Source organism: Phragmites australis, chromosome 5 (assembly GCF_958298935.1).
Source record: "Phragmites australis chromosome 5, lpPhrAust1.1, whole genome shotgun sequence".
NCBI lineage: Eukaryota > Viridiplantae > Streptophyta > Magnoliopsida > Poales > Poaceae > Phragmites > Phragmites australis.
In genome coordinates this window covers 42,297,172-42,309,565 of record NC_084925.1, presented here as the reverse complement: position 1 = coordinate 42,309,565, position 12,394 = coordinate 42,297,172, and the positions used below count along the sequence as shown (strand labels likewise).

At 43.9% G+C, this 12,394-nt stretch overlaps 1 protein-coding gene across 1 annotated transcript; it reads left to right on the top strand.

Annotated features, from left to right (window-relative positions):
• Window positions 1-440: 440 nt before the first annotated feature.
• LOC133919785 (soluble starch synthase 2-2, chloroplastic/amyloplastic-like) lies at window positions 441-5,733 on the top strand. The gene is made up of 8 exons (XM_062364289.1): window positions 441-963; window positions 1,276-1,666; window positions 1,801-1,865; window positions 2,826-2,903; window positions 2,995-3,105; window positions 3,217-3,261; window positions 3,708-3,881; window positions 4,445-5,733. Exons 1-8 carry the CDS (start codon window positions 685-687, stop codon window positions 5,399-5,401), a joined length of 2,100 nt encoding a protein of 699 aa, XP_062220273.1. The 5' UTR covers window positions 441-684; the 3' UTR covers window positions 5,402-5,733.
• Window positions 5,734-12,394: the final 6,661 nt, after the last annotated feature.

The window sequence follows — 12,394 nt, the reverse complement described above, 5'->3', positions numbered from 1 at the left end:
CCGCTCCTTCTCGCACTTCCTCTGCAATTCGCCGCATCTTTTTGGCCGACGACGTAACCACATGTCTGACACATGTGCCCTCTCTTTCCGTGGCTGACACATGCCTGACAAATGTCTGACAGCATAGCTGGGCCCGGTTTCTGGCCAATAGCAGACGCCCTTTACTCCACGTGGGTATCCCGGGCCGAAATCTGACCCCACCGGTCAGACCAACTACGAGTTAAAAAAACCAAAAACAAAAAAATTACTATTTGTCACCAAATAACTTGTATCGATGACTCGACGTTCCGATGACATATAAATCTAGATCTCATATATTATTAGCATAATTAATAATATATTAAAGATTAAACAGTTATTTAGTAGGTATGGATTTATAAAAAATATATCTCCCACCCAAAATAAAATACGAGAACCCCGTCTCTCTCTCCTCTCGTCGACGTCGTCTCCCTGTACGAGGTCTAGCTCTCCACCTCTCTCCGCACAAGCCACTCAGGCCGTCGTCGTCCTCCCTAAACAGGGCCCACCAGCGATGCCTCAACCTCAACAGCCGCTTCACATCTCGCGGCAGATCTTTCCACGCTTAATACCCTCGTGCGCCGCGCCGCTCGCCGTCCTCGCTCTGGTCCTTGTCCCGTGCTCCTGGTAGAGGCTAGAGCGGGAGCAGCAGCTCGTACGGATCCCATGTCGGGGGCAGTCGCTTCCTCGTCCTCGGCTTTCCTCATCGTCGTCGCCTCCTCCTCGCCGCAACGCAGGCGGAGCAGAGTGGGCGCTGCTCTGCGCTCGTACGGGGGCGCGGCCGGGCTGCGGTTGCATTACTGCGCGCGGCGGGGCCCGTCTCGGGATGGAGCGGTGATGGCGTGCGCCGCGGCGGTTGGGGGCTATGAGGACGCAACGAAGTCAGCGGCTGCAGGGGAGAGCTCCAAGTCGAAGGGGGTCGCCGTGCTGGGCGGCAAGGCCAAGGTTGATTCCCTAAACAATTGGCACTTGGAACATTTCATTTTGTTTCACAGAAAACAAAAAAAAAAGGGATTTGTGCACAGTTTGCTTATCAGAATGGGGGTTTAATTAGTTCAAATTGCACAGCTAGTCGCCGTTTTGTATCTGTCATAAATGCAGCCTCACGTGTGGTTTTGCCATGCGTTTCTCCTTCCGTTTTCGCAGTTCAACATGTGACACACACTTTCAAGTTTACTTTGCTCGGTTTCACTGATGCTGAGTTTTTTTAACGATTCACTGATGCTGAGTTGCTGACTGATTCCGTTGTTTATTCAGACTGCAGAAACCGAAACCAAGCCTGTGACATCAGCGCCGCCGAAGCAACGTCGCAGCGCTGCAAAGGAAAATGGGACGCTCGGGGGCATCAGCGCTAGCAAACCTGCCGCACTGGTGTCAGAACCCAAAGTCGAGCCGTCAGCTCCTGTCTCTACGGCTGAAACCGATGGCAATGGGAAGCCGCAGGTTGCGGGATCGAAGCCCGTATTGGATGACAAGGAAGATGTTGGTGTCGCTGAACCAGTGGAAGCTAAAGCTGATGCCGCTGCCATGACAGATGCGGCGAGTTCTGCTGATGATAGTGAGAGCAAGGACTCTGGCCCTTTGGCTGGGCCGAATGTGATGAATGTCATAGTGGTGGCTTCTGAATGTTCTCCTTTCTGCAAAACAGGTAAATTGCATTCGTACTGAGCAATAAGATTACCTACTTTTTCTTTCCTTTTGAGATTAAACAAACAGACTTACCCTGTAGTCTAGTTGTAAGTTGGTTTCATTGTTCGCTCTAACGATCGCTGTCGTCCATAGGTGGTCTTGGAGATGTTGTGGGTGCTTTGCCCAAGGCTTTGGCTAGAAGAGGACATCGTGTTATGGTATTCACTTTCACTACTTTGCTTCCCCATGTCGCCGGTTGCAAAAGAAAATTTCTTACATAACAATTGCTCACCACCATTCCCAAATCCCAATCTTATATTTACTAATTGGAGGCTCCTTTTAGTGCCTCCATATTAATCCTAAAAAAATCCTAAAAATTCTCATAAAAAAGCAAAACATCTGACCGTCGAATTGATTGATTGACTAACTGTAACCATAGATCAATAATCAAAAGAAACAAAAGATTAAAAAATAAATCATAGAGTCCAACTCCAAGACTACTTCTTGCCTTACTTTTTCTTTTTTTTTTTATAGATACCCTTTGTCCAATAAAGTTACGTTAGCAAACTCCAACTTAATTACGTTAGCAATCAATACACTTTTCCAAATCAATTAAAATATGCCAATTAAATATGTGTATAATCAAACATTACAAAATTAAAACAACAGAACGCAAACATATTACGGATTCTCACATAAAAAATAATATGAGATTCGGTGATGACATTAAAAATAATAATAATTTCAAAAAATCAAGAAACAATAAAAATCAATTTGCATAACACATAAAATGAAAATTATAAATTAGATCTATTCACAAATAATAAACATGATTCCAATATTATGAACAAAAATTACATTATATTTTACATCCTAATATTTAAATATAAATAGCTGATGTATCTTAGCATACAACCATTATTAATATAAATATCTAGAATTCAGTTGTAAGCTAAATTTCTAGCCTGTGCAGTCGCACAGGTTGATGCGCTAGTTCGATTAAATGAAAGGTAAACCCTATTGTGGTATGCATGCACTCCTCAAGAAATAACAGATGCCACTTCGGCTGTCATGCACCTAAATGCTAGAGCAACACTTCTGAATTCTTGTTCTTTCATTTGATCTACGACATGGAAAACAACTTCATACTGTAACGCAAATACGTCTTCCAATTTCAGGTCGTGATACCAAGGTATGGAGAGTACGCAGAAGCCCGGAATCTAGGTGTCCACAGACGTTACAGGGTAGCTGGACAGGTATGTACATAATGAAAACAATAAGTCTGCTGTTGTGCAGTATGAAACAAAAAGATCAGAGAACTGAATTGCTCTTTCCTGTGGTTTGCAGGATTCAGAAGTGACTTATTTCCACTCTTACATTGATGGAGTTGATTTTGTGTTCATAGAAGCCCCTCCCTTCCGGCACCGGCACAATGATATTTATGGCGGACAAAGAATGGTAAAATCCTATTTTATCTATTTTATTTTTTAAAAATATATTAGAAAATCAACTTGAATGCCTATCATATTCATCTAAACTATATTTGTACATTTTATTGTCTGATGGCAGGATGTCTTGAAGCGTATGATTTTGTTCTGCAAGGCTGCTGTTGAGGTACCTTCTCCTATTGTACTGCTAACTTTTTATAGATGTCTAAGAAATTCAAAAGAACTAATTTGGATATTCTTAGTATCTAACTAAGTTCGCACTAATGAGAAATGAAATACATTCCCGGTATTTGATAAGCCAATTGTGTCCTAGTCTCTCTGCGCTAGTGAGTCAATAAATTATCTGCTGTTTTTCCCTCGGGAAAACATATTCCTGCATAAATTTCAATTGATTTTGAGTTTAGCCTTCTATGGCTCTATGCAACTCACTGACCAGTTTGTCACAAGACTCATTACAAACCTAATGATAGCTGATTTCTGTTTTAATTTATTATAGGGTGAACGAGCCTTCCACTATGTTCTCATTAAATTAATTGCGTGAATCTGCAAATAAATATTATCTAAAAAATCTGCAAATAAGTATACAATGTTCATCCAACCAAACATTTGCAGGTTCCTTGGTACGCTCCATGTGGTGGTACCATCTATGGTGATGGCAATTTAGTTTTCATTGCTAATGATTGGCATACTGCACTTCTACCCGTTTATCTAAAGGCCTACTACCGAGACAATGGTTTGATGCAGTATGCTCGATCTGTTCTTGTGATACACAACATTGCTCATCAGGTATTGCACCTTAATTTTATCCTGCCTCTCTGTTATTTTTCCTCTCTCTTTGAATGTTTGACACATTAATGTCCGTTATTTTTAAATCAGTTTTACTAATGCCGTTGATCTTTCCATAAGTATTTATCATGTTTTAGACTCAGTTATCGAAAGGAATAAATTTGAAGATTTAGTCAATCTGAAAAGTGAAATACTTTTATTTTCTTAGTTTCTTCCAATTGACTGTGATCTGATATTCAGATGAACGAAGCTAACAAATTCAGTGAAAGGACAGAGTGCAAAGTTAACCTTTTTTTCGGATAGGAATGTTACTCAATCTTGAAATAAATTTTTTGTTGATATTTTTTAGGAATGTTTTTGTTTGATATACAAATCATTTCAGCCTTTAAGGCATCAATTTAGTTATTATGAAAACGAATAGGCGAATTGTTTTAGTTCATGAAAGCTAATGAGCAATGATGTGCTCCAGACAATAAATTGATTCACTCTACTACTATTGCTTAGGCTAATTATTTCAGTTAGCTTTTGCTACTTGACACCCAGGCTCAGTGTTCCCCTTGCAGGGTCGTGGCCCTGTAGATGACTTCTTAAATCTTGACTTGCCTGAACACTACATCGACCACTTCAGACTGCACGACCCTGTTGGTGGCGATCACAGCAACGTTTTTGCTGCCGGGCTGAAGATGGCAGACCGGGTGATCACCGTCAGCCATGGCTACCTGTGGGAGCTGAAAACGTCGGAAGGTGGCTGGGGACTCCACGACATAATAAACCAGAACGACTGGAAGATGCACGGCATCGTGAACGGCATTGACATGGGCGAATGGAACCCCGCGGTCGACGTGCACCTGCATTCCGACGACTACACCAACTACACATTCGAGACGCTTGACACCGGCAAGCGGCAGTGCAAGGCCGCCCTGCAGCGGCAGCTGCGCCTGCAGGTCCGCGACGATGTGCCGATCATCGGGTTCATCGGGCGACTGGACCACCAGAAGGGCGTGGACATCATCGCCGACGCGTTGCCGTGGATCGCCGGGCAGGATGTGCAGCTGGTGATGCTGGGCACGGGGCGTCCTGACCTGGAGGACATGCTGCGGCGGTTCGAAGCGGAGCACAACGACAAGGTGCGCGCGTGCGTGAGGTTCTCGGTGCCGATGGCACATCGCATCACGGCGGGCGCAGACATCCTCCTGATGCCGTCGCGGTTCGAGCCGTGCGGCCTGAACCAGCTCTACGCCATGGCGTACGGCACCGTGCCCGTGGTGCACGCCGTGGGCGGGCTCCGCGACACGGTGGCGCCATTCGACCCGTTCGGCGACACCGGGCTCGGGTGGACGTTCGATCGCGCGGAGGCAAACCGGATGATCGACGCGCTCGGGCACTGCCTCAACACGTTCCGGAACTACAAGGAGAGCTGGAGGAGCCTGCAGGCGGGCGGCATGTCGCAAGACCGCAGCTGGGACCACGCCGCGGAGCTGTATGAGGACGTCCTCGTCAAGGCCAAGTACCAGTGGTGAGTAAGTTAATTGGTGTCGCCGACGCCACTCCTGCCGTGGACCGGGACACGCGGCTCTTCCCCGGCTCGGTGCGTCGGACGATGGTGGTTGGCGCGCCGGAGGAATGTATGCCACCGGGTGGTACGACACGGCGGTGTGTAAAATAAGCGAGCCTGTGGTGGTGCCCTGCTTTGGGTTCATGGTCTGAATCGCTTTGGTCTGGTGCGACGATGAAAATTATTAGTACCGAGTTCGAGGTGAGTCACGTGCATTATGCCCAAAATAGGGAGAAGTTGTGGGATTGCAGAGCTTGTACATTGCCAATTTTCTGATCTAGCTTTTGATTTGTGAAACTAGCGCATCAACCTGTGCGACTGCACAGGCTAGAAATTTAGCTTACAGCTGAATTCTAGATATTTATATTAATAATGGTTGTATGCTAAGATACATCAGCTATTTATATTTAAATATTAGGATGTAAAATATAATGTAATTTTTGTTCATAATATTGGAATCATGTTTATTATTTGTGAATAGATCTAATTTATAATTTTCATTTTATGTGTTATGCAAATTGATTTTTATTGTTTCTTGATTTTTTGAAATTATTATTATTTTTAATGTCATCACCGAATCTCATATTATTTTTTATGTGAGAATCCGTAATATGTTTGCGTTCTGTTGTTTTAATTTTGTAATGTTTGATTATACACATATTTAATTGGCATATTTTAATTGATTTGGAAAAGTGTATTGATTGCTAACGTAATTAAGTTGGAGTTTGCTAACGTAACTTTATTGGACAAAGGGTATCTATAAAAAAAAAAGAAAAAGCAAGGCAAGAAGTAGTCTTGGAGTTGGACTCTATGATTTATTTTTTAATCTTTTGTTTCTTTTGATTATTGATCTATGGTTACAGTTAGTCAATCAATCAATTCGACGGTCAGATGTTTTGCTTTTTTATGAGAATTTCTAGAATTTTTTTAGGATTAATATGGAGGCACTAAAAGGAGCCTCCAATTAGTAAATATAAGATAGTCTTATAGCTGAAATTTAGTTCTGGCAGATTGGAGGATCAAGATAGGTGATTAAAGGGAGTGGAATAGACATTTTATAAATTTTTAAAAAATATATGATCTATTTCTGGTTCACTCAACGCTCTTTAAAAATAAATAACGGAATAATAAACTTTAAAAAGATAAAACGAGAAAAAAAAATTCAAGTCAATATGACTCTATATATGTAATACGAATTATAGGTTTTATTTAAAATTTTTTCATGTGTTTTTTGCAAAAAAAACAGTTAACGAAAGAAGTAAATTTTTAAGTTGATGATCTAAAAATGAGTGAATTCAAGATATTCTCAAATACATGAGCATATGAGTGTTTATGTCTTTAGCAATAAAAAGAATTACTTCATAAATATGAAAAAACTGCAGCTCAAAAGGAAAATAAAAATCACAACTGAAAAAGTAAAATTTGTAAACCGGCAAGAGAACTAATAGAGAGACTAGAAGGAGAGAAATTCAAGTATATTCAAAAATATAAATTTTATTACTTAAAGAGGTTAGTACTATTTTAAGTGAATTACAAGTTATTTCTCTCACAAAAGCTCTAGCCTATTACAATAACTATGTCTATCATCTCCTCTCCTCTAAATCTATCACTAGCCTCCTACCTAGGTCTATAAATAGAGGGGTAGAACTATAGAGAGTTTTTAAGTTTCCTTGTTCCCAAAATACCCCTCAGTGATAATACATTCCTATCTACCATCGAGGTATTTTGATCTATTTTTCGCTATCTATCGAATGGTCACGGCTTCTTCATGACTTAGCTTCGTTTTGATGTAAGCCTCACGATATTGTCACGTAACCCTTCAGTCCTCCCGCGGTTTTGTGGCCAAAATGTGAAATCTTAGCACGTTTTTCAAAGCGTGACTAGCCGTTATTTGCTTTGCCTTAAGCAAGCGCTCTGATATCGACGCATTTCTTTTGTCTTGCGATCTTGACCGCCAGCAAGTCACTCTTGCTTCCGGTCCCTCGGGTCACTTGCCACTTGCACTAGCATCCCCTTCGCTTGACTTTGTCAACACGTCGTTTTCATCAATCACCTCATACTTCGCTTAACCTCCACGTGTACTGCTAGGATCACTCTTGACTCTGTCCAATCTCCTTGATCACCCGCACCAAGCACCCACTTGGCTCCGATCATCCCACAATCAACTGCTAAGTCGCATCCATCATCTGCACACATAAAATAAGCAAACATGTTCCTTGCACTCCAAAACCATCTCCAGGTTAATTCAAAACAAAAATCCTCAAAACAAGCACATCATGTAGAAATCATGAACACCGGATGCTCCGGTGTGTTCACCCTCTGAACACCGAACCATCCAGTGAATGTAGCTCTTTCTTCACACTGAAAATTTGCTCTCTGCAAGAATTAGTCTGGTGATATACTCTGGTGTGCACACTATCCATCACCAGACAATCTTGTGCACAGAAGTCCCCCATGCACGGAAAAATTGCTCTCTGCGAGAAAAGGTCTGGTATACTCTCTGGTGTTTACATAGCTTATCACCAGATCGTTCGGTGAGTACAACTCACCAGAAATCAGTTTGGATCCTTCTCTGCTGGAAATAGTCCGGTGAACACAAGTAACCAACACTGGACCATCCGATGCCTATTTCAAATTTTGCCGTCAAATTGAAACCTCTGATATTAGCATCAGCACCACACCAGATCATCTGGTAAAGCCAATTTCCTAGGCACCGGATAATCCAGTGAGAACAAATCACCTGGACTCAGAGAAAATCATTCCAATTCCATTCTCCTTCAAGTCGAGTTAATCATGAACAAGAACAAGTATCAACAAACATGTGCTAACCAAGTCCAACTCAACTCCAACATTATCAATGACTCATCACACATATCAACCAAGGCTTTTATCCACTTGGTTTCTCACATATCACAGAACCACGTACAAAAACGTACATCGGCCATACTTAAACTTGACAAGACATAGACGCAAGTGGTTCGTCGGAGGTCTAAAGCACCTTATAGCCTTTCGCGCAACCGACGTGACATTCTGGCTAGATGCACGTGGTTTCTTGAACTAATACGAGGACAGGGCGTCGGTGCCATGGTTGTGGCCACATGTCGAGCCCACCTGTGACAATCATAGGAACTCAATGTATCGCCTACTCTCTCGATGCGCCCGCCCGCTCTTTACTCTTCCATTTTCTTTCCAATATGTTGCCGCCTTCGACACCAAGCAGTTGCTACCTTGGTGGCTTCCTACTCCGTCATCACTTCACATTGCCTTGCCACCGAGCCATGCTCTCCTCAATTTTCCACGTCGAAGCCGCGATAACCTGTTCAGAACTTCTGTTGAATATCTAATTATAGGGCATATACGCATAAAGAGTATACCATATATGGATAAGGTATGCCGTGTGCATGCTTAACAACTCCGGATATTACGGAACTAAGTTTGTGGTACCTGATACTCTCGGAGATCTAGAAGGAGCATACTATGAAGGTGTTTATGGCTAGAGGAACCAGGGTCCCACCTACCGATCCAATGCTGGTAGATCCAAACGTCATGGTGAATAACAACACGGAAATCCTCGAGGATCCAACGGCAGCGGTCGCCAACGTCAGCAATGCTGGAGATATACCGTTTGGGACAACTACAGCTGGAGCTCTATACGCTCCTAATACCATCGATCATCGACGAACCGTAGAGGACCAACGCCTCCTGGTCTTCAACGACAGCTTCCAGTGGGCACGCCTCCACCAGCACCAGTCTCAAGATTGAGGGACAAACTCCCTCAGGGTGGCCATCACGAGGCTTCATCGGCTCAACTGCAACCCAGCCTCAGAAGTGGTGTTTTTAGCACTCCAGATGCTAATATCTAGGGAGCTCATCTGATTCTGAAATCCCTTCCAAAGTTAGATCCGACGAATCCTTTAACCCTTATGGTTAATCAGGTCAGGACCTTACTCGATGCAGATCAGATTCAAGTTGCTCAAGTAAATAATCCTAGCGCCTCTAGCCGGCAAGGTGCTGGTTCGAGGAGCCACGGACGTAGACGGTCTCGAGTAGAAGGGTCGCAAGTAGGCAGCTCGGGAGGTCGACCCCGAGTACAGCCCTGCAAGTCGAATTGCAATTGCCCCGTCCACGAGCGTAGGAATCAGGGATACCTAAGGAACCTCTACAGACGTGACTTATGGGAGGTTATCAACAACAACCATGAGGAGCACCGTGAGGATGATCGATGCTACAACGATCACAAGTCTCCAGGATTGAACGGTCGATGTAACTCCCCTTATCGAAGGAATAGATGTGATAGTCCTTCTCCTCTGCCTCCTGAGAAATTTGACGAAGGTTGTGAAGCCTTCGTCCCAGAGCTCCGCTCGCTGCAGTGACCCGATAAGTTTAAGACAGGCTCGATCTAGAAATACAACAGGAAGATCAACCCCAATGAGTGGTTACAGATCTACACCACAGTTATTCGAGCAGCAGGTAAAAATAACAAGGTAATGGCCAATTACCTACTAACCGCGCTTGATGGACTGGCAAGGTTCTGGGTGCCTCCCAACTCGACTCGATAATGGGCCGAGTTGAAGGCTCAGTTCATAGCCAACTTACAGGGTACTTTTGAGCGCTCAGGAACGGAGAATGATCTTGATCAACTGAACTAAGGAAAGGATGAGTCCCTCCGAGACTTCATCCGACGATTCAAGGAGCTCAAATTGGTTATCAACGCCTTCAAGAGAGGCGTCAAGAACACAGATCTGGTCGGAAGGTCAAAACGGTTAATCTTCAAGTTGGCTGATTAATCTACAAAGAAAGCTTAAGCTCAGGCACATGCCAAAAACCCTCAGCTTGGCAAAGACAATACCGAGTCCTCAAAGAACAAGGGGAAGAAGGGCAAGCCTGGTGACAAGCGCAAGGGTCCAAATACGACCGCAGTCGCGGTCAATAGGAGTAAGGCATGCAACACCGAGGACAGTAAATGCCTGAGTCAAGGTGGCAAGAAGCGGTGCCCCATTTATCGGACCAATCAACATAACTTTGATGAATGCTACATCCTCAAAAAGAAGGTTGAAGAGAAGCTCAAAGCCACCGCTGTCAAGCACCATGGCAAATAGACTAAGCCAGACGCTAAAGGCGATGAGCCTGAGTTCCACGAGCCTAACCAAAGTTTGGCACACATCTTTGGAGAATCCGCCGCGTACGAGTCAAAAAGAAAATACAAGGCGGTCGAACGAGAGGTCAATCTGGCTCTCACCAGGCCTACTCGATACCTCAGGTGGTTGGAAGTTCCAATTACCTTCAACCAAGTCAACCATCCTCCCACAGTCCCACATCATGGTCGATATCTGGTTGTGGTATAGCCGACTGTTCTCAACATCAAAATTTCTTGAACACTGGTTGATGGGGGTAGTTCTCTTAATCTCATATTCGCTAAGACTTCAAGTAAGATGAGGATCGAGAGGTCAGAGCTCAAGAAGGGAGTCGAGTCTTTCCATGGCATAACTCCCAATTCATCGATGATGCCCCTTGGCCAGATCGAGTTTCCAGTCACGTTTGGCACGCTTGACAACTTCCGCACAGAGAAGTTTACCTTCAATGTCGCGGATTTTGAGATAGCGTACAATAAAATCCTAAGCCGCCCAATGTTAGGTAAGTTCATGATTGTCATGCACTACGCGTACTAGGCACTCAAGATCTCGTGCCCTAAAGGGGTCATAACTATCAAAGGAGATCAATAAGCAGCAGTCAAGTGCGACAAGCAAAGCTTGGATATGGTTGAACATTTTAGTCGATCATCAATTAATTCAAAAGGTGTTGAGTTTAAGCGACAGAAGCATCAAGCCACCAGTGACTCCAAGCTCGTAAGTCTTGCTGACACATCCCAGTTCGACGATGCCACAAAGGAATAGACCAACGACAGCGCCAAGGACAAAAGAACTGATGGTGGTGTCAAGGAAGTGCCTCTCAACCCTTCTGAACTAGCCAAGACGGTCAAGGTTGGGGCTGGTCTCAACCTTAAATAGTAACTCGAGCTCGTTGCTTTCCTCCAGGCAAACCAATATGTGTTTTTATGGCAACCGTCTGATACGTCTGAGGTTCCTAGGGAAGTAATCGAGCATTGACTAGCTGTTAAATCCGATGCCTAACTTGTGGTGCAGAAGTAGCGAAGATATGCTGATGATAGGAAGCTAGCCATCCAGGAGGTGGTCGATAAACTCCTAAAGGCGGGCTTTATTCGAGAAGTTCGTCATCCTATGTGGCTCGCGAATCATGTCCTCGTCAAGAAGGGAAATGGCAGGTGAAGAATGTGTGTCGACTTCACCAACCTCAACAAAGCCTACCCCGAGGATCCTTTTCCTCTCCCACGCATCGACCAGATTGTCAACTCTATGGTAGGTTGGGTGTTGTTGTGTTTTCTAGATGCCTATTTAGGGCATCACCAAATTAGCATGGGAATTAAGGACGAGGAGAAAACTGCTTTTACTACTCCTTTCGGTGTATTTTTATGTAAAGATGCCTTTTAGTCTGAAGAATATTGGTGCTACGTTTCAAAAATGTATTCAGAATTGTCTACAACCCCAGATTAGACGTAATGTAGAAGCTTATGTTGATGATATTATAGTCAAGTCTACGACCAAAGATGCATTGGTCATCGACCTCAAGGAAACCTTCAACAACCTCAGGAAGTATCGCATGATGCTCAACCCTAAAAAGTGCACGTTCGGCGTGTCATCTTGTAAGCTTCTCAGCTTCCTGGTATCAAGTCGAGGTATTGAGGCTAATCCACAAAAAATTGAGGCTCTTGATCAGATACGGTCACCTCGAATATTGAAGGAGGTTCAAAAACTGATAGGATGCATAACAGTCCTTAATCGATTCATTTCTAGGATGGGCGAACGAGAGATGCCATTCTTCAAGCTGCTGAAGAAACACGATCAGTTCGAGTTGACGGAAGAAGCGGAGAACGCCTTCA

Bases quoted from the DNA above. Each gene is read 5' to 3' on its own strand.
- LOC133919785 (XM_062364289.1), top strand. From the start codon at position 685: ATGTCGGGGGCAGTCGCTTCCTCGTCCTCGGCTTTCCTCATCGTCGTC. The intron at 3,106-3,216 runs GTAAAATCCTAT...GTCTGATGGCAG, and splicing joins TTTATGGCGGACAAAGAATG to GATGTCTTGAAGCGTATGAT. The intron at 3,262-3,707 runs GTACCTTCTCCT...AAACATTTGCAG, and splicing joins TCTGCAAGGCTGCTGTTGAG to GTTCCTTGGTACGCTCCATG.